At 44.4% G+C, this 26,336-nt stretch overlaps 1 protein-coding gene across 10 annotated transcripts in view; it reads right to left on the bottom strand.

The window, feature by feature from the left end:
- The window catches only part of agrn (agrin), a 279,643-nt gene that overhangs the window by 110,325 nt on the left and 142,982 nt on the right, over nt 1-26,336 (bottom strand). For all 10 annotated transcript variants that reach the window (XM_030421898.1, XM_030421897.1, XM_030421900.1 and 7 more), the window contains one exon: nt 11,206-11,421. In XM_030421898.1, coding sequence (XP_030277758.1) covers nt 11,206-11,421 — 216 coding nt within the window. The remainder of the gene's footprint in view (nt 1-11,205; nt 11,422-26,336) is intronic.

Here is a 26,336-nt window from a genome sequence, read left to right as displayed (position 1 = left end):
GTCTGCTCATTTAAAATCAGAAGCGGTGGGATTTACAATCAGTCTCCCCAGTGAGAGCAAGGGCCGTCTAACTTGCCTTCTACTGCCACGATGTGAACGCGGGATTACTCTGGGGAGTGAACGCCGTCAATGGACAGTCCTTAAAAGAGCAGCGAGGCAGCAGTGGTGTGGGTGTGTGTGCAGCTGAAGGTGATGAGTCTCAGTGCAGTGAGGAATACAGAAAGACAGATAGATTTTTAACGCTCGTGCGTGGTATTGTAATGCTTTTTTATCATGGTTTGCTGTATGTACTGAAAACCCACATGGCGACGTGGCTTTGCTGGTTGGTTGAATAATTTCACATTCTCTTCCTTGGATGACACATTGCAAAATAGTGCAATTTGAGTCATAGCCAGCAGCATGACGGATGAGGGCTTTGCGAAAAACATGAGACTAACTTTGAGGCAATATCGTGTTTCAGTGGTGCAAATGGGAAAATGTAAAGGCTACTTCAAGTCTGGCGTTTTTTTATATTGTTTGTTTGTAAAATTCATCATCATTTTGGCAAAGTCATCCACCCCTACAACTTAATGGTAAACTCAGTAGCCATTTCTAATAAACATCACTGTAAACTTTGGCTGATGGTTGTTTCAATGTTAACAAAAAATGGAATGCTTTAAAAACAATTGTGTTTACAGTAGTTCAACTACAAACATTATTGGTAAAGCCATTATAAAGTTGGAACTAATGTTTATAAAACCCTTACAAAGTATCTTACATGGAATATTATAATATTAGTTAAACTTTGATTATAAACATTATTTTCTTTTAACCAGTGGATCATTTTTAGGTTACAATATTTATATTATTACTGTTTCTATTATTAATATGACAGCATTTCTTCGCTAAAATTCAAAATTCGCTCTAGATTTCTTTCTTTATAGGTCCGATTTGCAAGTAAGCTGATTTTTTAGGGTTAACTGCCAACTCGTCAAATACTGACGCTCTGGGATTGTAGGTTGGGTTGGCTGGCATCCCAAAGCGTTGGAGAGTTGGAAATTCTTACAAACCTAACCCTTTAACAAATGGATTATAAAGCATTTCTATGTTTGTTAACAGTCATGTGATTTAAGTAAAATTAACTATCAAGGGGGGTAAACATGTTACCAGCCACATGTCACAGACCAGGAAGCAGTTTTAAAGCACAGTAAGTCGATCAACTGCTGCAAATTGTTGTAATGATGGTGTGCAGACGAGCCTGCTGCTTTTGTCTCTGTGTATCTGTTCATGCTGATAAAAGTTCCCTGAACAGAATCTAGAGAAAGAAAGTTTTGTTTATAGGAGGACACGTGTCTGCATTATGTAACACCTCCACACACACACACACACACACACACACACACACACACACATATATATATCCACGTACAATAAAAACCAAGCCAATACAGTGACAAACAGCTACTCTTTAGAAATCCAATCCTTGACAGTTGTCGCCATTCTTGTTCCGCACAAATAAAATGAAACATCCACTATTGTCTGCTGAGCTGGTAGTTATCCTCATATTTTCAACACCACTCTGCTTTTATTTTCACTCCTTTCCATCACTCCCAAAGTATACACAGGGAAAATAACGAATAACGATGTATTATTCAGGAGGAGCCAAATACATAAATACATTAAAGAGTCTCAAAACACAACTACTTGTCTGATATTAAGCAGGTGTGTGTGTGTGTGTGCACGTGTGTGTATACTGATGCGCATGCTTGTTTGCATATAATGGGTGTTTTGCCTGCAGGTTTTAGAGAGTTGAGCGCCGGAGAGAGAGATAGATGAAGAAGACAGGATTTGTATCAGTGGTCGCAGACGAGTGGAACAGAGAGTGAAGATGGACAGAGGATTCTAGCTAAGCCCATTATCATGTCGTGTGTGTGTGTGTGTGTGTGTGTGTGTGTGTGTATTTGTGTGTATGAAGGACGATAACAAGAACGTACATGTTTCAATCTGTTTGTGAAATGTCTAAGGTGTGTGTTTTTTCCGCTAAGTATGCCTTTGTGTGTGTCTGTACATCCAAAGGGGTAAAAATACTGTATCAGTACAAACACACACACACAGATACACAAACACACGCACACAGTCAGCCTGTCAGGTTCTGCATGTTATGGTTATGAATACCAAGCGAGAGTCGATGCCCCAGGGAAATGAAAGCACGAAAACCGAGTTATTTACAATGACCTCTCGCCCTGTGTGTGTGTGAGTGTGTGTGTGCACATAAATGTGTTCAGCAATCACCCTGGAGAAATTTGATTACTCTCTTCGTTTGTTTGTGTGTGTGTGTGTATGTGTGTGTGTGCGTGTTACTACTGATGAGAGTAGTGTGGAAAGACACAAAAAGAGATTCTGTCTCAAAATCTTATGGAGGCAAATTGAAGAGAAGGGAGGGTGCGAAGGAAGGAGAGAGGGCGTGAGGGAGGGAGAGAGATGGAAGTGAGAAGTGGGGGGGAAGCGTGACGGAGATATTTTTGGCCGGCCCAACAGCGCGCAAATAAAGGAGAGGTGAAACGAGAGAGACTTGTTGAAGAATAGACTCGGGGGAAAAAAGAGGGAGGGCGAGGGAGAAAAAAAAGAACAGAAAATGAGCGAGGGTAAAAGAGATGAAGGGGACGAGAAGAGGAGGAGGGAGTGAGGAAGGAGAGCAGGAAAGAGAAAGAGAGGATTTGGGGAAAGGGGAAGATTGGCGGAAGATCGGAAAGGGGGAGAGCGGAAGGGCAGAAGGAAGAGAGGGAGAGAAAAAAAAAGAGGAAAGTATTTGCAGAGGCAGAGATAAATAATCGTCAGTTAGACTGTGCAGAACACTGTTATCTGCTCTGGCACGGCCAAAAGTCATCTCCACCATCTACAGCTATTACCACCAGCTCATTGTCAGCGGGGGCAACCGGGCGTGTCACCGGGGTAACAATAGAGATCGTCGGAGCATGAGCAGAAAGAGAGGAAAAGGAAGGAGTGGAAGCGGAAAGTAAAGGAGAAATAAAGCAGGTTGGCTTTCATCCCCAGCTCTGCTGCAGAATGAGGTCTTTTTGCTTGCAGGAGATTTCCTGAAACCCCTCCCTCCCTGCCGGCTTTTTGGGTCCTATGAGGAGATAAATCAGGGCTTTACCCGGCCCGGCCCAGACACCTTAACAACCAGTCAGACCAGCTAAAAAACTAAAGACAAAAAGTACGGCTGGGGTACCAAACTCAGGCCAGGGGCGTTTTTTAACTTCTCTGGGCAAAAGTTTTTTCTTTCAACAATAGTTCAGAAAAGACTTTGATAAATTACAGGATAAAAGTTTTTTTTATCAAAGAGTGTAGTGACAGAGGGCGCACACCTCACACAGCTGAACGAAACATTTCGGGAAAAACCACATAAACTTTTAGGGTTTCATACTCATCAGAGCTGAGCAGGAAGGATCCAACAACATTTTTGGGGCAATTTATCAAACCTGCACTCGTTATTTGCCCGTATACTTTGATATGTCATCACACATCACCACTCTGGTACAGAAAGTACAGAAAAGGCTCCTTCTTCCTACAGAAACTTAGCAAAGCTAAATTCCAGAGCCAGATTCCGGTCAACTTTCACGGAGGAGCAATAGAAAAGCATCCTGACTGGAAGGCTCTACAGCGGGTGATCAAAACTGCCCAGAACATCATGGGACCCATCTACAGAGCGTCAGCGATATGGGTGAGGTGAAATGTCTGCACAGAGCCAGAAGGATACTAAAAGACAACACCCACACCAGCCACAGTGTGTTCACCCTGCTGACATCTGGCAAGAGATACAGAAGTGTCCGCTGGTGTACCACCGGACTCAAAGCAGCTTCATTCCTCAAGCTGTGAGACTCCCTGATTCATCATCAACACTCCTTTCTATAAAATAGATGTGTTTTTTGATAATTGTGTTTCAAAAAGTAAATTCACCTTGAAACATGTATATTTTTATAATTACGAGTCTAATGAAAGACGAGTAGCGGACGTAAGACATCAGCCCCTGTCCTGCATCCAAAATCTCAAAAGTCAACTTCACAAGCGAACAAGTGTACCGCAGTTGCTAGCGTCGAGCATCGAGGGTCGAGCTTGTGCTCTTCACAGCCCCGTGCCCGCTGGACCACATTTGTGACTAACTGGGTTTCATGTGCACAGGTTTTGCGATCACTAGAACTCATCAGGGGAGCTCCATTTCTGGCTCTCCTCATCGGTCCGCTGCCTCTTTTTCAGTGCAGCCGACGCGACTTCTACCCTCCTGCGTGTACTGACTCGAACGCCAGTTACCATGGCAATGGCAGACGCTTCGTGAGCCTCGGGGCCAGCTCTAATATATGGTATCATTAAATTCTGTATATCTGCAAGTGTATCCAAACTGAGTAAAAAAAATAAGGACTACCGAATGAGGGAAAAATGTGCTTCAGCAAAGGAGAAGACGTAACGGTTGCTGGGATTTCATTAACTCAGAAACTAGGACGGGAGGTTTTGGGTTCCTGTCTCCCTACAGACAGGCTAGGGTTCACCAAAGTTGTTTGGCATAAAGCACGAAAAAGTTTGCATATAATTACAGTTAACATGAACCTTTCAACCCGCCTCTCTCCAAGTGTTTGCCCGTGGTATTAAGAAAAACCATAAGTTTGGTTACTTGCTGATACAGTCGACAGAATGCCTGTTTGACACCTTTTCAAGTCCCGGTGGTGAGGGAAAACACACATCGACGAGGGAACAGCCTTTCAAACAACACCGAGCGCTCTCCTTTGAGTAAATGCCCGTCCAAGTTCTCTTGATCTAGCCCGGTTTCTTTTCCTTTCGCTTAGTCCAGAGTCATTCTAGTGGTCCCACAGTTTACCTGGGGATAACGACCACCGAAGAAAACAATGCCTCCTCCGGTTCTGCCTGTGTGATGGCAGACTCACTCCCTTTGCGTATCTCAGCCTTCGTTTTTCCGTCACGGATGGTGTCGTTTCTCTACGGCCATTACACCCTGCAATCAGTATTTACTTCAGAATGATAAGTTGGAGCAAAAAAGGGTTCTGATGGGAAATGCAATCTTTCCAGCCTTATGTTTGCCATGAAACGTATTTACAAATGCACACTATTTATATATGGGCATGACGGGTTTGATCCATTCGGGTAATAAATGCAGAAAAGGAATGCGACTGCATCAAATCCCCGCAAAGCTCTGAAATGTTCAATACAGATTACAACTGAGTACTTGTGGCTGCGCCGAATACTTCTACTTTAAGATGGAGAGGTTCACATCCTCCTTGTATCGGCTCCGACTGCCTGCAGTGTGTTAGAGCAGACAGAGCAGCAGGTGTAGAGTACTGATGCCTTTCTCCTTTCACCGCGAGGACACAAGAGTGTGTCGGTGCCGGGGAGATAATGCTCTCTCTAAAGCACAGAGAGAGCAGAGAGAGAGTGGAGAGCGGAGAGCGGACTGAGGCGGCTGGCCGTGCTGACAGCCGACTCTCAGGAACACACACTCGCGCGCACATGCACACGCGAAATCGATCTCCATTGATCACTCTCTCGAACCCCAGTCACCTCGCTCACACACACTCCACTTTTTTTTTTTTTGTTTGCAATACTTGTTGCAGTTCTTCAAGAAGAGAAAGAAAAAAAGTGAAAAAAATAGAAAGGGAAAAAAAAGAACGAAAACTCCATGTTCCACTAGAGTGGCCACACAAGATGAGTTCTGCAGCACTTCTGTGGCTCTCTCTGGGAGAGGGAGTGTATTTACCACTTCGCTCCAAGTTCAATATTAGGAGAGCCAACGCGGTGCACGTTCCCTAGCTGATTGTGGCGCGTGCACGCCCATACGCACTTGGATATATACGCACAGGCACTCGCGCACACACATACCCATAGTTGCCCAAATGTCTCTTGTCTCTTTGAACCAGAAAATGCTTCTGCTGGCTGTTTCCCTCTCTCTCTCTTTCTCTCTCTCTCTTTGTGCCTCTGAGTTCTATCTTTTCTTAACCGACCACTTTTTCCTTCCTCGCCTTGTGTTGTTATCAGGAACTCCTGCTGGGCCAATTTCAGCGTGCCTTCTCCTTTTAATTTCCATAATATCAGAGGCCATTATCTGCTCACCGCCTGGCTGCTTGACCGCCGGAAAACGTGACCTCGCCCATCTTAAATCATCCGTCTAGAACAACGGGAAGATAATGAAGAAGCTGGTCTGAACCATTAGGGGCCAGGTTATATGAATATTAGAGCAGAGCACTGGGGGCAACTAAGTGCCCACGCCTTAACAACGTGTAGGTCGTTTTTTTTGCCTGGCCTCGCAGTGAGACTCACACCGTCACGGTTGTAATAGCCAGGTCAGTGTTGCGAGTCAGGCGCTAAATGAAAGTGGTCAAATGGGATTTTTTTTTTTTTTGCCACTGTTGTGCCAAATTGAGCAAAGCTGAGCTGTACCGCCAGGAGAAGGGAAACATATGGGCATCTGTCACGATGGGGTGACTGGGAACACGACAACATGTCTGACAAAGTCTGGGTCCCACAATGCACAGGAAGGCTGTGTTGACATGACCATGGTAAGTAAAGGAGTGCCAGGAAGTTGGTCCGTAAACTGTTTGTGTCCTAATGTTTCTGTGTATCTTTCATTTCCAACCTGGGTTCTTGTTTAAAACCTGTCGATCATGTGACCGATCCCGCTTCATTCCACTTTGTTTTGGCAAAGATGCCAAATCTCAACAATTTACTTGGCGAGCACAATCACCGATAGTCACAATAAGACCAAGGTATTCTAAACTGAAATTTTCCATTAAAATAGGCACATAAAGGATTGTGAACATTCTACTGAATTACCACGGGAGATTAAAGACCTATGTAGCATTACAGAGCTACAGTATGTGAGTAAGGGGCCACCGTGGCTGCAAGCAACAAGACAAAGGTCATGGAGTCAACAGACAGACTCAATAATGTGAGTCACAGAGCAATGATGACCTAAAGTTTGGCTTGACATTAGCCACTATGAGTTGCTGGACATACCAGACAAAGTAAGTCTGTATTGCAGCTGTCAAACCCCTGAGTGTGTTGAAGAGTAAAGAGTAATAATTGAGCTTTTCATCTGTGTTGCCTGGTACACACTAGTAGAGTTGTGTAGATAGTAAAGTACCGTTTAGTTTTGTGCTAAATGGCTCCGTATACATCAAGGCCAACAGGGCTTTAACCTCGACGGACAAACAGCATGAAAAAATGTGACCATCACGGCAAGTCTAGTCTAGATTGACGGCTACAGTTATGCAGAAGGAGAGTTAAGTCAGTTTTGTGAGGTAGCTAACGGGTTTCGGCAGTGGGTTACGGTGACTTTTTAAATAGAAGACATAATTTATGCAACTGAGTAGTCTAACAATGTACAGTCTCTTGAAATTGTCTCTCACCACACTGTATAAATTATTTCCTGAAATATGGTCCCATGGTGTTCGTCGCTCTACATTACGTCGCCGTTCCTTTTACACTACAGGATTTTAAATTGGGAATAGCTCTGGTCTCTTCGGGGCAGGTAATCTCTTCAGACCAACAGCGAAATGAGAACACCAGTGCGATTGTCGGAGGGGCGCATCAGACCCAAATGCCGCCCAATCATCCTGTAGTTTGGGACTAACTTGAGAGGAAGAATGTTTTATTCCTCTGTTAAAAAAAGTTAAAGTCTGAAACTTTAAGCACTTCTGAACTTGCCCGTATTGTGAAATGCAGAGATAGCAGCCTCCTACAGATGTCAGGGACCTGCAGCTGATACTCTCCTCCTGTTTGCTAAAACATACCCTGAGCCACAGACTTGTATTTACTGCTGACATCACGCTCCATATAACTCCAGTCCCTTAAAAAAGGGGATAATCTGCGAGGAAGAGGAACTTCTTTTGTGGCTGCACTCTCCCGAGTGCCAGATAAGACTCCCGAGTTGATTTGAATTGGACATGACGGCTTCTCAGAACGGTAGCCAATTCACTTACCCCAATGAAAACCCGCCATTCAAATCGAATGAGTCAAACGAGGCTTTGCACAAAAGCACCAATCCAGCCGCCCACACTATTCTTAAAGTTAAAAGCTCCCATTTGCTCAGCTCTCTCTCCCTCCTTCCCACTTTTTGCTGCTCTCTTCCTCCATCAGCACTGACAACTCCATAATCTAAGCAAGACTGACCTGTCCAGACCCTCTGTACCGGCTGAATTTATTGGAGGCAGAGAGAGAATGAGAACCTGTCACTCGGCCTCCCCTGACCTCCGAACACCTTCTCTCTCGTTCGCATGCACACATCCTGGCAGACATGCACATATACCATCCTGCACTCTGCTACATATATATATATATATATATATATATATATATATATATATATATATATATATATATATATATATATATATATATATATATACCTCTACCTACAGCACAATACAAACATTCTTCAATTCAGCCACAAACAAACTTCAAACCGTCTTTGATTGTTTTTTGTTGGTTTTCATCCGGCTATATGACTGCTTCCTACTCGATTCTTTGGTCTCACCCTCACCCTTCTCAAAACGTTTCGCTTTCGCGCGACCGCTTTCAACGCGGCCGTTGCAATAAAAGCGACGGTCAGCAAACTCGTAGACTGGCACATGGTTGAAGGTGACTGCTGGTTCACTGCAACGCACAATGCAACAAAGACTATAGTGCGCTGGTAGAAAGGAGATGTCAGAATTTCTACAAAAAAGGGAATTTGAGGACACTTTCCACGAGAGCAGTTGTCATTTGTCACTTGTCAGTTTTCAAAGATAGCGGGGTTATGGAATTCTTCATTGTTTACCTTCTTACATGTACTCACGGCAGCAAAGCTATCAGGATAGACGCAATTTATCGATATTGGATACCATGTTTAATACCATGGGGAAAAACAGACATAACTTTAAGGGGAAGTGTTTTTGATTCTTAATAAAAGGTAAATATAACAAGGCTTGTGTACTGTGTGTTAAGGACAACAGCATTTACTGTAAGATAAATTAATTCTGACCACAGCCAAAGGAGTGAAGGGAGGTAAGCCTGCGTGGACCCTGCAGCAGTGTGCACGTTGACCCTCTGTTCGGAACAAGAACAAGAGCTAAATATACTAAATGCAACGAAACACCCGGAGCACTCCTGTCTCCAAAGTTACAATGCCGAGAAATCTGCATTCTGTGAAAATGAGTCAGCGTCAATGGGTACATGACAAATCTGACTTAACTGCAGTTGCTTTACCATAAGGCTCAATAGTACTGGCCTCATCATGATAAATGCAGGCAACGGAAGAGGAAAAAAAAAAAAAAAACTGCTCCTGACTCACTGATGCGGATGTGAAAGTCCCTGTTCTGGTGGTGAGCATGTAGTTATTAACAGCAATACTATCATTAGCATCATCATTATTATTATTTTTTTTACTTTATTTTTTTTGCTTGTGACTTGCCTGCGGCTGTTGCCAGTGGTAATTACGGTGCTTTTGATGGCCTTAGCCCTCCATAAACCACCATTACAGCACTCAAGCTACTTTCTCTCCCTGGATTTGATCCACTCATGTATTCTGTTCAGCCATTCACTCGTTCCCCCCCGTTTTGTAACACTTTTCTCAACACGTCCCCTCCCTCTTCCCCTCTCCTTCTCCACTGTACTCTCTGTTCCTCCTGTCCTCTCCTTGTCCTTTATATCTCTTTATTTCCTCTCTGCCAGTGGTGAGCAGTCACCAAGCTTGTTATTACTGCCAGGTCCAATCCGGCACTGTAATCAGACCCCTGGAATTAGCAGCGGGCCCACACTGGCAGGCTGGCGCACCGCTGACAAAACACTATAGTTATTATTGAGGCTGCTGCAATGTTGCAGCTTTGGCAGGAATCTGCCGCTCCCCTCAGAGCCCCGGATCTTGATGGGCTTTCGCTGAGGAGAAGCAGTGAGAGGTAAAGCGGGAACACAGGCACCCACCGGGGGCTAAAGGATGAAATAGACACTGCATGGCCACCAATGGGAGCAGTGAGTGGCACACTTTGTTTTTGTGAGGGTGCAGGTGGCGCTTAAGCACCGGGAGCGTAGCCATATTGGAAAGACAATAGACTGGGCACAATGGGGACGTGTTTTAGTATTGGGGATAAAGATAGGAAGGCAAAGCCTGTTGTATTAGGGCAGGGTGTAATGGAAATCCATTTACTTGACAATAACAAGCAATTTAGCGTCACTCGGAGGCCCGCAGCTTTGTGTTTGGCTGATTTTGTCCTGACATCCCACGTCCTGTGTCTATTATTTCATCAGAAACCTCCAAATTCGCCACGCTTTAAGCAGTTTATTCACCTATAATCTTAAATTCAGCTCTCACAGAGGTTTAATGGTGTCAGTCTGCGGTCAGATTGCTTTTCTGAAATATCTTAGATTCAGTGGACTTCTGGGATCGACTTTTCTGGATCAAAGGCGCCAATCTGATCGCGCAAGATGTTCAGACTCTGTATGTACTAATGGTAACACTTCAAAAAACACGCGCTGACATCAAAAATTCTGGTAATGCCAGAGGTCTTTGAAGACTGATATCAATCCGTCTCCTTTGGAGTGTGATGATCTCATTAATACAGAGCAGTCTGCTCAACCTCCATTGTCTTTAAAAGCACAACTTTTGTTCTTAAGGACAAATGAGCATACAAAGGGTTTGAATGTCAAAATTTAAATTGGCTTTTCCTTTCCATTTTATCAAGTAATTAAATCTCATATTTGCATTCATGCAAATTATTGGGCACGGCGAGGCAGAAAAAGGCAGATGACTTGAGGAAAAGTTTGGGGAAATGTTTGAAAAATTCTGTTTGTTTTTTTTTTTTTTTTGGCATGAGACAACGGCGATACGCTTCAGCCTCGTTGTTCCGAGCCAATCTGCGATGGCAAGCAACTCCGGTACTTCCTCACAGCAGGGGATACCTGTGCTGAACCGCGCCTCTGTGGTTCTGCTCGGCAGCAGGGCAACCACGTCTGGTGAGAAAGCTCTGTTCAGCTCTCGGTTTGCAGCTTTCATCTGGATTTCTTTTACTGCCTCGACTGCTCGTGGCGGTTCACTGTACGCTGAAGAAGCGTGAATTCATCTCAAACAACTTACCATTTGTTTCAAAAAGAACAATTTTCAGACTCGAAAAGACAGGATCTGGTGTTAAAAGAGACATTCTGCCAGAGTGGTCGGTTAGCCGGTAGGCGGGTGGTGTTACTTACAGCAGGGTCCCTTGCGCAGCACCTTGATGCGACGCTGAGTGTTGCACTGGGCTTTCTCCAGCTCGCACTCGTTGGAGTAGGTGGACGAATCCGAGCCGCACACAGGCGCCACCAAGGACGGGCAATCCACTCTCTTGCAGACACACTCAGCCTTGGCCGGGTCAGTCGGGTCGCGCTCACATACAGCGCCGAAGCCACACAGCATCCCTCTGCAGCCTGCCAGACAGGGAAGAAAAAAACAAGGTGGAGGTGTTAGGACTGATGTAAGAACAGCGGATCAGACTGGTGCTTTCTATCACAACTCCAAGGTCAGGACCAGCAGCTCAGAGCTGTCTGACTCTGACCACAAACCTGCACAATGCATATGCAATTTAACACTTTAACGAGCTAAGACTAATGTGTTTTCAGAGGAGTTCTCACGAGTGAACGCAAAGAAAGTTTAAGTGTTAGAGCCAGACAGGCACGTCTGAGCAGACTCGTCTCAATAAGCGTCAGCACAGTTCAGCGACACAAATGCATCAGGGATTAAATGTGATCCTGGCGTAAAGCAAACAGATGCTCTCAATTCATTCAGGGAGAATCTGTCCACCCATGCAGTGCGAGCGCAGTGTGTTGCTGGGCGTGCTGAGCCACGCTGCAGAATTGGGAAAAGCTCGGAGGTTGACAATTTGAAAAAGTCAGCAACAACGTCCACATCGATCCACAGGCAGCAGGCTCGTGGACAGTTTATTTTCATCCCAGTCTCTGAGACATCAGCGAACCACCACGGACTACAAGGAGGGGGCGGGAATGAAGACAAACCAAGGCTAGCCACACGCTTCAAGTCAAGCCACGACAACTGCTGAGACCTTGATCCCAAAACTTCCCACTGACTGCTCAGCTTTGATCAAGTGTGAAACAGGGAGTACCTGCGAGCGTGTGCGCCCGTGTTGTGTGTACACAACACCAACTTAGAAAGTAATTGACCCGTGTTGTGGCAGCTACAGCTGCTGTGGCTCTGCGCCCACTTTGAGGGCTGTTTGGCAGCCAGCTGGCGTGACGTCCTTGCCTCGGCCCCGGGAGGGGGGTTAAAAGAGATGCCAGGCTCTCACAGGTAGCCAACCTGATCGTAAATCAATGGACGAAAACACATTACAAAAAAAAAAAATAGTCCACTCGAAAAAGTCCTCCCGGTTGGAGGGGCGAACAAGCAGTGTCACTGCCGAGGATATACATGTCACACACTCACACACACAACACGTGCACACACACACACACACACACAGCTATTTCTTATCACTGGCTCCCAGGCCAGGACTAAACGCAACGCGGCATGTCCACTTGGACTCACTGGCAGATGGCTTTTGGGCTACTGGATAGACAGGCGCTCTGATAGACACACACACACGTACACACACTCTCTTTGTGTGCAGCATAGACAACTGGTCCAGCATCTGCCCGAGGCATCTCATTCTGTCTCTCTCCTCGCTCCGAAGCACAGTGTGTGAATGTGACTGCGTATGTGTGTGACTGTGTGTGTGACTGTGTGTGTGTGTGTGACTGTGTATGTGTGTGTGGAGTGACAGGCGAGGAGGCTGTTTTTGACTTGCCCACTGTTCCCTGTGGGAGAGCGCCTGACAGCTACCTGAGCTCACTCTCTTTTGTACCAGGGGAAAAAGGAGTGCGAGTGTGTCTGCGCGCGCACACGTGTTGTGTGTGTGCGCGAAGCTATCCATGAATGCATCTGTATTCCTGACAGTGTGCGTGTGTCTGAGAGGTGTAGGCATTAGGTGTCTCACACACACACACGCGTACACACACACGTACACACACACAGAGCCAGGTGCTTGCATGAAGGCCTTGTCATGACTGGCCCACTGCACCGCCATCGCTTCGCACCACCACGCGCCGCGAGTTTGTGTGTCTGTGTGTTTGTGCATGTGAGTGTCAGCGGGTGGCTCGGAAGCGAAGCCATGCGAGCGGAGTGACAAGAGGTGAAATTCAATCGAACTGTGTCAGATGTGTACAAGAGAGGGGAGGGGGGGTAGTAGTATGACAGGGGGGGAAAAACTCCACCAGAGTGCGAGGCTGCAGGTGAAACTGTGATCTTTCTGTGCTTTAAGTGTGTCACCCGTTTGTTAACAACCGCACATAACAGACACAAGGCAAATGCTGTTAATGATGTTATTAAAATGACTCACAAAAAATACATATTGTACACCCTGACAGCGAATATACCACCTGGAGAGAAAACAAATCAAGAATGCCAGCAGTGGTTTGTAAGCACGTCTCTGCTGAGATGTTTCCCTATAAGAAAATCTCACTCTAGCCTCGAGCTTAGCCGACTGACAAAAGACTGACACCAGTGCTGAGGGTTCTGACAAAGTGAAGGTATCGAGTGCAGGCTGTGGGCCGAGTGTACAAAGTGCATACTTATGTACTGAGACTTCTTTCCTGCGAGGAATCCTCCTGGTACTTGAGAAGAGATATATCTGACACATCCGGTTTATTTAGACGAGAAAGAAAAAAGCCTCGGTGGTTAATATGAACAGTGTTTTCTGCCCTGGCTGAAAAGAAAATTACACCACGGACATAAACTTTGTCAACAGTGTATTTGAAGAACACTGCTGGCCCTGACTCGGTTTGATTGACAAGGGATCTCTGGGAGTGCAGAAACAATAATAAAAAACAGCGAGGCTCCTGTGGACATGTCCCGCAGACAGATAGGTATTATTTTACAAAGACAACAGCTGTGATGGAACGTATTCACCAGGAAGCCAAAGCTTTCCCCCACGAGTGTGGTGTTGTTTGTCCTACTATTGCATAAAATGAAATAAACACAGACGGCCATTAAACATGTAGGCTAGTCTACCATTTATAAACTGCGTCCGCAAGCTGTTGTTGTTGTCTTGCCGTGTCCTTCATGTTGCTGTTTTGACCTCGCCTTGGCGAACAAGATTTTAATGTCGATGTGACCTGATATTTGTTTTTTACCCACTATCCACATTACTGATGATTATCTCTCAAACATCTTATATTATTAACATTTAGTGAAAGTGCCAATAATCATACCTACAGTATTGTGGCAATATCCATATCAAGGTATTTCGGCCAAAAATAGCATTGCTAGCATTTATGAAGTGCATCTGAAGAGATATAAAAACATCAAGATATATATTGTATGTTACAATATAGCCTTTAAATCATTTTCAGTAATAATATTAATATTACATAATAATTAACGCGTAGCACTAGTGGCTTATTATGGGAGTTCCAATGACGGCCACTTCAAGCATTAGCATTAGCATTGGCCTTGTGCATTCCTCTGGCTGCCACCTGGCAAACTGCTCGGATGTAGATTATTAACAAAATGCATTTTTTTTAGTTACTGATTAGTTTTTAAATGAAATGGCAACTAGGTGAATGTCACATAATGGTTTTTGTTTAAATGTTTATAAACTAAATCCTAGACGATGTCATCCTTAGCCTTAAAGCCACATTAATATATATATATATATATATATATATATATATGTGTATATATATATATATATATATATATATATATATATATATATATATATATATATATATATATATATATGTGTATATATATATATATATATACACATATACACATATATATATAAATAAATAATGGACCCTTATGTATCCAGAGAGTCAAAGCCACTTTACCATCAGATACATTTATCCATAATCCTTAGCAATTCTAAAGACATTTTAACATATCAAAATGAAAGCTTTACCCTCATCTATTGCCAGGATATAGATGCTTCCAGCTGACAGATGTGCTTATAATGAGAACAACTGGGACTAGACATGACCTTTGGAGATTCTTTTCTCTCACTTGATTGGTGAAGTAGTGTGGATTTTAAATGCGCATGTATCTGTGTGTATACTATATGTGTGTATGAGTGTGTGTGTGTGCGCGTGTGGGAGCAACATGGAGTCCGCTCCGCTGAAGTGTCCAAGCGAGAAAGTAGCTTCTAGCTGAGCCGAGCCGATGACATGAAACATTATAAAAAATAAATGCCTCTCTTATTATGGAGGGGCTGACTGCACTGCCGCGCTCTTGCACTGCGCTCACTATTGACAGCTGCCGTGCAACACCTCCGATAGAGATGAAAGTTAATACTCCATTTCACCGTTTGGCTTTCCTTGAGATTGTAAAACCGTTTAGTAAAACAGCTCTTAAGTGCATGCAGAGGTGTGCGCTTTTGTATACAGACTTGAGTGGGCACAATTAAAATTAAGCATGAATGTAAGCTGCGCAACTCTTTGTGCAAATGTGCCTTTTTGAGAGTGCCTTCACGTGTGCGGCCACATTCACCGGTCCACGTAAGTGTGTAAGGTAATCTCCAGCCCCGAAGCGCTCAAAGCTTCATTTCCATGCCAGGTTTTTTTTCCCCCTTTCTCTCGGAGGCTGTGGAAGAAAATCCCATTGAGGGGAAAAGACAGCATGTCCGGTCTGTGCTCGTCAAGGCGGACGTCTTGCCCAGGTAACATTTCATCCTGTGTTTGGACCGCTCATCCATTAAATATGACATGCTTAGAGGATGCTCTCTCTACGTCAGTGGGTTATGAAAGGAAACGGATCGTGATCAAAGCCACTGTGGAAAAAAATGTCATGGTTTACGGGTTGAAAGCAGTTTGGCACAGTTGTCTGCTGGCACTTTTTTTTACACCGATTGTACTGACACATTCTGATGCTTCAGGATTCAGAACAGGTGTATAAACGTCATCATAAATCACCCATGCAACATTTCGTGCAAGTTGCTTTCTTGGATTCAGACGGACACAGATTCAATAAATGTGCCCCAAAACCGGTAGCTCCTATTACTTTGATTGTTTCTGCTCTGCGAAGAAAATGTCCCTACAGCCCGTGTTTGTGGTGAAATGCTCTATCAGTTTCATTGTTTTCCTGCCTTGTTGCATTTACCTCAAACAGAGTGAAAAGGAGAGAAACGGTCTGTTGTGGCAAGCATGGACGCGCTCAGACCCAATAAGGCCTGACAGAATCACCTTGACAAACTCAATATGGCTACTTTGTTGGAAGGAACCCTCTATTCTCCACGGGGGGGGGGGGGGGGGAGTTTTTTTTGAATTATTTCACAGTAGTCCGGTTCGCTTCGGCTGGAGTGGGCAGGATAGAAGGAGAAGAGGGAAAAGGAAGGGAATGAAGGGGAGGAAAGGTGTGCATGAATAATTAACGGTACCGAACTTTACATGGGTGACAAGAATAGCGGCTGAATTATCCAGGACAGCCGGGGCGGTGATGCACAAACGGCGGCCGCGTTGAATAAGCCGTTCAAGGTGGAGCCGATTGTGCTGTGATCAGATTGAATCAGCAAACGGTGGCTTCCACATTGACTGATGACCTCGACGCTGTCAGGAAATCAGGAAATGGAAGTTGATGGAGGGAGATACAGCTCGGTGGCATCGAGGCGACATCGCATTAATGTTGAATGAGTCTAAATTCATTACGCTCTAGCACTCCTGGGGGACATCTTCCACTTACTTCCTAATAAAGGGAGCCTTTCTTTTCAGCTGACGCTAAGTAATACAGATGTGCTCATCGGCCGGCCCGTCCTTAAACAGTCCCTTCCTTTCTCCCCCCTCTCCCACTCTCTATTAGAGGGCTTCAGGCTCTCTGTCGGTGTAGCTGCGCCAGAAGACCTTCGTGTTGAGGGGACAGGTTGCTATGGCAACAGCCAGTGATGCAATCGGCACAGGGTGGCTTGCCTCATCAGGTCGGGGAGTGGAAACTTTCCCTCATACACACAGGTGGCTTATATATGCACACAAACACACACACGTGCAGCTCTGTACGAATCCCCACATGAATCTCCTCACAGTAATTCTTCTAAATGAATGGTTAGTCTTCATTTAGTGCGATTGTGCACTTTCCCGGCTTTGGGGCGAGAATCTAATTTTGAAAATCTAATTTCTCTGGCCGTGGCTGTTTGGAGCGCGGGAGCTTTAGGTGAGCTGCGTCGGCGTGGAGAGCGGCGATAGATCGGTGCGGCATTGATTAACAGTTGCAGGGAAGTTCCCTCCCTCGCCCATCAATTCCATTATTTACAGCAGAAGTCCAGGAGTGATACACCGAGCCACTGCGAAAAAAAATAAACGAAGTAAGAAACACAACAGTGGGCAGCAGTTATGCCTGGTAAAATATCTGAAGGGAGAAAGCAACCCTACAAGGCTTCTATTGATCTCTGGTTAGTGGTCCTCAGGGGACCAATGCAGTCAATTATTGATCTCGCCGCAATCATACAACGCCCAGCGTGAAATAAAGAAAAGCATCAGCTCACAAAGCAACGCCCCACCTTACCGGCTCGATATGAGAAAATCACTTCTTTAAAACCGGTTAAATGGAAAGAAAAAGGGGCGAAGGAGAGAGAGAACGGCGGCTCTCGCAGAGAATTTCCAGATGAGAAACAACAACTCTCTTGTCCTGCCTTTTTTTCTGCCTCGCTGTTCTTATCAGGGCAACAGCAGAATGAACAAATTGACGGAAAACAAACTGTAAAGAGCCATTAGTTTATTTTCTCTCTGCGGCTCTCCGCTTGGAGATGGAGAGTTTTGAGCGTGTGTGTGTGTGTGAGTGTGAGTGTGTGAGTGTGAGAGTGTGAGAGAGAGAGAGAGAGAGAGAGAGAGAGAGAGAGAGAGAGAGAGAGAGAGAGAGAGAATGTGTAGGCTGGTACAGTATTTTCTCATTTCCTCACATAAAGGGGGCAATCAATTTCTCTCTCCTCTCGCTCGCTGGATGTAACACACACACTTGTGCAGCCGGCCGCCTGGGCCCTGACCTGGCTAACACGCAGCATGAACTTATTTACCAAGTGGCGGCATTCTCCGCGCCCGTGCACATTCCAGGACCCGCGCGAGTCCAATGCGCCTTTCCGGAGAGTGAGAGATAAAGTTAGAGACAGTGCGAGTCGAGACGAGGCGAGCTTTTATTAGAAGAAAACGCTGTACGGGAGACAGAGGAAAGGAGGTGAGGGGAAGGTTAAAGCCGAAATATAGATGAGAGGGAATAGACGGAGGGAAGAGACCTGCAATTTAAATCCCTCCCAGTTTCTACACGTGCCCCATCGTTCAATCCGGTTGAGTCAAAGGAATCCTCGCCAGCTGCAAATACTCTGAGGGCCGCGGCATAATCGATGCAGAAACAATTTCCTCCAGGTTCTTATGAACAGAAAGGAAGGAAGAAAGCTCCCAGTGTTCACCCACTGTGTGTTTCTTTCCAACTGGTTTCAAAGACAGCATAATTAGTTGTTTTCATTCTCCTTATTTACATCTCCGTATCGAAATCAATAAGTCATGATCTAAATATGCTATATGGCGGCTCCGCCTGTTAGAAGATCTGCGTCTTTAAAAACCATCCGCCACGCATTCTCCCTGCTGACTTTGTTGCTCAGTCACCTCAGCGACTACTGTTGTTCCTGCTCTAAGATTTTGTCATTGCTATTTCTAGTCTCCCTTGGCTGTGGTTACTTTTTTTAATTTTAATGAAGTCCCACTGGCATTAAGTGTAAATACAAAAAAAACACACACACACACGAACAGGAGCTACAGTGCACACACACAAATATGCATCCCGCAGGTTCGTTCTGAGTTTTGTTGCAAAGACGCTGGCAGTTTTATACCCACAGACACGAATTGAGGTAATATAAGTAAAGCTTTTACAATGTGGTTAGAGACTGACCTTGCATGTATATCAACATTATCAGAAGCCCCAAACCAACATACTGTATGTGTGGTTTAATATGGAGGACTGCTCTTTCTGTTTCCAGCAAACATTCAGCATTATCTTTTAAGTCCTCTAAAATTAACACAGTAGCTTTTTTTTTAACAATAACCATAACATCTGCCGAAACCCGAGTCCTTGTTATGTGCTTAGACCTAACCAAAACTTAACCTTCGCATCACAGAACTCATTTCCCTTTCAACAGTGATTTGTAACAGTTTGAGGACAAATCCTGCCATCCAGCCAATCAGGAAAACATCTGTGTGTCCTTCTCGACACGGGGTGGCTGTGGCTCAGGGGTAGACAAAAGCGTCTGCTAAATGCTCTTGATGTGAATGTAAAATGTAGACCTACCGTTTAAGTTAAATAAGTCTTTTGTGTTGACCATATAATGTTTTTTTTTTATGTTTTGTTCAGTTAAGATTAGGTACAATGCAACATTTTCTTCAATTGCTGAACATAAAATAAACAAGAAGGCCGACCCAGTAAAGGGCTGGGGGATATGGCATCAAAACAATATTGCTATATATCTGGGCTGTACGGTGAATCTCCTCAAAAACATGCTCAGATTATCACGATATATTTGACTTGGGCTGCTTAATGTATAAAAAAAGTAATAATATTGCGATTTTTTAGGCAGAGTTTAGCCATGTCTGAGATATGAGTCATGATTTGTGCAAATAACTGATTTGCATCACAATGTTCAGTTTCACTGCGGAAGAAAAACATTAAAAGTAAGATGGTGTGATGACCAAACAGTTGCAGATGGCTCTGCACCAAACAGGCAAACTTTCACACATCTGGAGAACAAGATTTGTAGGCCAGGGCATCTCTGCAGCACTACAGTACTTCATTATAGTGCTGTTTTACAGCTTCTGCAAGTAAGATTCTGCATCAATTTTGTGGGGATGACTGTTGGTACTTTCACAAAATATTAACACAATGAGATTTTTGATAAACAATTATCAGTAATGTGGATTAATGACTGAGTGGATACAGGGAAGTTTTAGTCAGGCAGTATTTTTGGGAAAGTTGAGAAAAGGACATCACTTTACTGTAATGATGCCTTTAAAAGCAGGAAAACACAACACTGCCACATCACGATGTAACGATATCCAAAATCTAAAACCGTGTATCGTCTCATGCATATATTGCCCAGCCCTACTTCATCATGCAATGTAATAGTAATATACAGTATCTTATGTCAGTGATCAAAACTATATATAAAAAATGTTTGAAGCTGACTGACATTTATTTCAATGAATGTAGTTAAATGTGCCTCTAATCAACCAGTTCTCCTCAGAGCAGAGCAGTGTGTTTCTCACCTTCTTCATACCGTGGAGCAAATGCATTTTTCACACCTACTTGGGTGTGAGAAATTATTCCAAACCCTGGAGCAGTTCTCCCTTTGTTCACTTTGTTTGGCCATATGAGAACAGTGATTGCCAAAGCAATTAGACTGAAAGACCTTGTTGAGAGAGGTTTCAAAATATGCTTCAAAACCAACCCCAGAGCTGTGTAGAGAGTGGAAACGTGATCAGCCTGCCATCCAACTCTAATACAGATGGTGTTCATAATGGGATACGCACTCACTGTGATTTATTGGTAAACTGTTGACCCTCGTTCATTTAGCAAGGAAGAGGGTGTTCTGGTATGGAATCAATAAAGGCCACGAAAGGAGTATGATTAGTTATGGTTCACTGAGATTTGTGCGGAGCAAAAACACCTAAGTACTTATCTCGTTATGAAGCAAGCAATGTGGATATTGAAATATCTTGACAATCATCACCATCTAGATCCTCCTCCACCCTTCTCTCTTGTATTCACGCTATCTTTTAGGTCTCTAAAATAGCAGGTGCGGCGTCTTCATAAATCAGGCCGGAAATATGACAGCCCCTGACAGCTTAGAACATCTGCCTAATCACGCTTGTTATGAGAGAAAAATACATGAAGGGTGTATGAGGAAAAACACTTGGTTATTTGTCTTGATCAGGCAGGGACGAGAGCAGAGGAAGACAACAGGGGGGAAAGTAGAGAGAAAGACGTCGTGAGAGTGAAACAGTGAGGGCGATGGACACATGGAACTGAGCTCCTCATCACTCCAGTCATACTCACTAAAAGAGCTAAATTGGGACGTTTAACCTATGACGTGTTTTGCTGTAACACATACGGAATATGCCATCTGCTAATTACACTGTGAGATATCCTGCAGACGATAACACAACAGGCCGGCACCAGAGAGAATGTCCAAAATTAGAACGTTTTCATCCTCTTGGGGGCATAAAATCACTGGATAAAATTGAAAAAAACTTGTTGAACTAGTTGTTAGTTATGACTAATTTGTTTTCAAGAATTTTGGTAGAGTTTTACGTAACACAGGTGGCAGATGAAAAGATGAATTTGATATACATAACCTTTTAAGTGTTCACAGGGAATTCCTCATAAATCATTAACCAATATAATCATGCCTCTCTCCAGTATTCAAGATACAGAGAGCTTAAAACCACCAACTCTGGCAAAGGCACTGCATTTTGTAAGATATGACCAGTAATCAGAGGGAGGTCCAATAAAACAGGGCATATCCCCCATAGTATCCAACCAGCCTGATTGACCAGCCTCCAAGACTAACTGAGGTCAGTCTGAAGACAGGGGATACGGTAAGGAGGCGATTTACAGCAGCTCCAACAAGGACTATGAATTTGGGGAAGAAAAGACACAGATCTGACTTGGTGAATTGAGGATGTATGTCGACCAAATGAATGGTGGCTGTAAAAAGACAAACTAAGGCTGTTTTGGTTTAATTGTATTTCGTCCTGTTTGAATGTTTTACAATGAGTTAAGGAGGCAATTAAGCTGATTAGTTCGGTAAAGAGAGAAACTTGAATTTAGAGGGTGTACAACTCTTTCTGTTCAGTAAGGTAAACAGAGGCAGGAGCATTTCAGTTCTGACATTTTCTGAGTTTATTTTTGTTCAGTTTTTACTCTAAAAGCTGGCATATACTTTACGGGCGCTGTCAGACTATTGCTGCTTGCCAGTACAAAGTGGTATTACATAGTGGTTGACAAAACTTCACCACTGTTGTTTCTTCATATTCAGCTGATAATGTAAGATTTTGAATGTCTAAACTAAAATTGTAGCCATATCTTGCAAAATGCTCCCTGCTAGCTTTGCTCAACCCAAAGTGGTTTACAGGAAATGCAACCCCAAACACCATCAGCTGTTGTTCTTGGCTCTTCTTGATGAGTGGCATGGGGACTAGAATCAAGCTGTGTGTTGGCACGAACAAACTTTTTTAGCTTCACAGTGTTCCTCTTCTTCCACTTCTCTCTCCAAGCTTGCCTCCACCCAATCCTATCAATAATGTAGACGCTGGTGACAGAGCCCTATTCTGTCACCTCACATCTCTTCCACAAACTCAGCGGCAGACAGCCAAAGATGCTCCTTGAGAACAGATTACTGCTGGTCTGCAATATACATGAAGAAAACCAGCATGGCCGCCAGCGCGCTTCTGAATTCAATTATTCAGCTAAGCCAGTATTATGAGGAGAGGAGCCCTCTTTTGTTCACGTCTCGGAGCTCGTCGTCTGAGCTTACCGTCACCTCCCAGAGACCTGTGATGGACTCTTTACAGGAAGACTTGGTTTTCATATTACACACACACACACACGCACTGTGGTATTTTTTGTCCTTGCTAATTGGAAGACGCCATTGTGTGGGAGTGTAAGGGACGATTCACTTCCCCACAAGACGACGTCCACACAGACGTGCCGAAGATGGCTGCAAAGACACGCACATGCTGACGCATATAATCATGAACACAAACGCACACGCAGACATCACATCAAAGTGCCGAGGGATAACGTCAGCTCTTCCACGCCTGTCTTTGACTGTCTTCTTCACGCAGTCCACTCTCTTTCACTCCATGTCTCACCTCCATCATCAAATGTTTCATCAGCGTTGCATTTTCTCGAAACTTCATACATTAGAAACAAGTGTGCGTGTGTGTGTGTGTGGAGTAGGAATAGGAGGAGTAGCTGAGGGTAAAACTTGCTTCTCTGTTACTGTTAGCACAGTACGGGCTTTCAGGCACATTTTCTCTGCTTCATTTCCACTACAAACCACTCCAGTTTCCTAGAGAAAACAGAGAGAGAACTGGGCAGCGACACCGACTTTGCACAGAGCCATTCCTTGTCAACATGAATCCAACACAGCGTACCCGATTATGAAAGAGATAGCGGCCTATCACGGAGGTCGGCAGCCAAAAATTGGTTAGGATTGATAAGGATTTAACGATTTAGAAGATCAGCTTGTCTAAAATTTGTTTTCACCCAGGATGTGCTTTGACAAGCGGGAAACTCTAGATTTTAGGGTTCAAACACAATTTAATATCAAAACGGAGCTTCGTACTGTGGAAGAGTCCGGGCTCCATGCTGTAAAATAATGTGAGGGCGCATCACACAAACTGTAGGATGCACTTCCCCACAGCAGACACTTCATAACAGGTCTGACAGAGTTGCAGATGAAAGCAGGACTATTCACTTTTATCCTCAAGCAGTCAGTCAGCTCTATCTGGGCCATCACAACCATCATTACCGGCATCTACGGTTCTCAGCCCCCCCCCCCCCCCCCCCCCGCGCAAATCCTGGTATTGTGAGAGGCTTAAACTGATGTAAGTGCGCTGGCTCAGTTCCCTCTATCAATAAAGAAGTCGGTATTTTAAAATAACATTAGGAAATTACACTTGAACTACAAATCAATACTTGACGATGAGCCCGGTATCTCAAGGCTTTAGCTCACACCGGACAATTCTGCAGCACAAGATTTAAGTCGAGTGCCAATGTTCAACACTGGCGCAGGAAATAGTGTTCACTTAATGTAGTCAGGCGGAGATTTAGGGTCAGACGTTTGACTTTCACCCTACAGACCAACGTTTTCCTCTTAAGTCTTGTATTTTCTCTGAATCATCCTCTGCCGATTAACCTCCATTTGTCTGGCTCTCTTTTGTTTACCAATAGCAATCTATCGGGTTGGTTTCTGATATCCAGCAGGCATTTCTCTGGCAGACGGAGGGGTCGCAGAGATCAACTGTGTTTAATTTTCTGCGATACCTATGTCTCGCTAAAACCGCTAAAAACTGAATTGCATGCAAAGAGTATGGGTACAGAGGCGACTAATGGGCTAAAAAAGCTACATAATTAAAACATCCTCCAAGGAGGTCCGTTGAAGACATTTCGAGATTGGGCATTTTTCAACATTTTGGTTAATTTCTCATGGGATACTGCATACCGTATTGATTGTTTTTATAAATGGGGCGTATACAGGTGGCTGGTATCTATGATTGAGTATAAAAGGGACCTGTTGGACCATGGCGGAGGAATGCACTCTACTGAGAGCCACTCTAGTTTGATTTGTTTTCAATAATAAGCTTTGTCCACACTTACTGACCCTCAACCACTGGGTCCCCCGGCAGAGCCAGAGAAAGACCTATAATCTGTATTTTTCTGGACGCATGTGTTCTGGCGAATGATGGTATCTGAACATTATAGCCTATTCATTTTCAGCTCCGGGATGGTAAATTCAATTTGCAGGTGAGATTACTTAATTTCTGTTGGATTTCCTCAACACCTGCACTGGTAATAAGTAAGCAATAATGGGTTTTTTTTTTCATTCTGAATTAACAAAAATGAGAGGTTTTTAGGCTTGAAGTTACTTTGTGATCACAGTTCCATGAAATTCAGCGAATACGGAGAACACAACTGCAGGTTGTTGTTTTTTCCGTCCTTGACATTGCAATGTTCTTTCTGCTGCAAAATACGAGCTCAAATTGCTTGCTGAGTGCCAGTGGAAGGGTTTGGCGTTTGATGGTTTGAAAATGTGACCACTTCAACTCACTTCTATGAATCGTCAAATCATCCTGCCAGTTATTCCCATATGACCAGAATTCAGTGTTAGTGGTCGCTCTTACCGGAAGGGGCTCGAGCCACCGACAGTTCTCTTTAAAGTAAAGAACTGGAGAGAAAACTGGGCCTCCATGCTGGCTCCCACTATGAGGGAGGAGAGGGTGCTCAGTTTTTGTTTTTTTTTTCTTTCCACCATTTCTGGAGGGAACCCAAGTCAGTGGCAGATGGCAGCAGGATGAGACTCAGAGACAACCTGGGGAGAGCTTGGAAGGCGAGCCAGGAAGCGGCAGCTCTCAAGTGCTGAGCTGGTCTGCACTGGATAAAAGGGAGACGGCCTCCTCCATATGCTCATCATTGCTATGCCTAATCACAATGAGGTGCCCGTGGACTCACTGCCTTTGTCACCCAAGGGAATTCGGGGTATTTGGAGGAGAAATTACCAATTCTGTAGGCAAAAGCGTGTTGAATTGTGTTAAAAAGTAGGAAAGGGAGCCAACTAGCCTCATGCCAGTCGGTGGTAGTGCCACCATATGGGAAAAGTGAAAATAGGATGGGGGATCTCTCTTCATGTCTCCATTCAGAAGTGACTTTGAGATCCAGGAAGTAAAGAGCATTATCTTCCCCTCAAGCATATAGATTAATATTGATGTGCCCGGCTGAAAAGCTCCTGCAGGAAATATCGAGCACGGAGCTTCTCCCCATCATGAGGAGTTGATGAAAGCGGCTCCTCGAGGGAGGCGCCTGGGCTGGCCGGGCTGTGGCTGCCCTAGTTTTGCACCCGTTCATATTGAACCCGGGGCCTCTTTGCAGTTGATAGGGGTACCCCCTCCAGTTGCTCTTTTTTGCCCAGACAGAGCACTGAATCATTGCCCTCCCCTCCCCCCTTTCCATCTCCTCCTCTTCTCCTCTCTGATCAATATCCCTGACCTGTCGATCAATATGGCCACATAACGCTTCATTTTCTTTTTCTCCTTCTTCCCTCTTTCACTGGCATCCCTCCCAGCCTACCAGAGAAAAAATATAAAGGGGTCGCAGAGCGATGTCATTGTAAGAAAGTGACCTCCTCCCCCTCTCTCTCCCTCCTCGGTGGTTTACCTGGTGCTTGTGCAAAAGACCAAAGAGAGAGTGAAGAGGCAAACAGAGCCTATTACGAGGCGCTTGTATTTCAGAACAGCCCGGATCATTTTAAAGCCTGCCTCCATCACTGTCCCGCATGCACACACAATTTCACAAAGACACACATTCTACACACTTTTATCACAGCCTCTCTTTGTTAATAGCCCCGAAAGGTGAATGTAGCATATGATTGTGTTATTTTCAGAAAATCAAAGTGCGGTTTCGGCTGCCTATCCATCAAACTGAACTTTTTTCTCAGAGGTGCCTTGGAGGCCATAAGCTCACATAATGTACACAGAGGCGTGAGGAGTGGAATGGGTAAGTGATAGAGAGGGGGGAAAAAAAGCCTGACAAAGATTCA

This window comes from Sparus aurata, chromosome 7 (genome assembly GCF_900880675.1).
Source record: "Sparus aurata chromosome 7, fSpaAur1.1, whole genome shotgun sequence".
NCBI lineage: Eukaryota > Metazoa > Chordata > Actinopteri > Spariformes > Sparidae > Sparus > Sparus aurata.
Note: the sequence above shows the minus strand (reverse complement) of the source record. Positions and strands in the feature narration are given on the sequence as shown.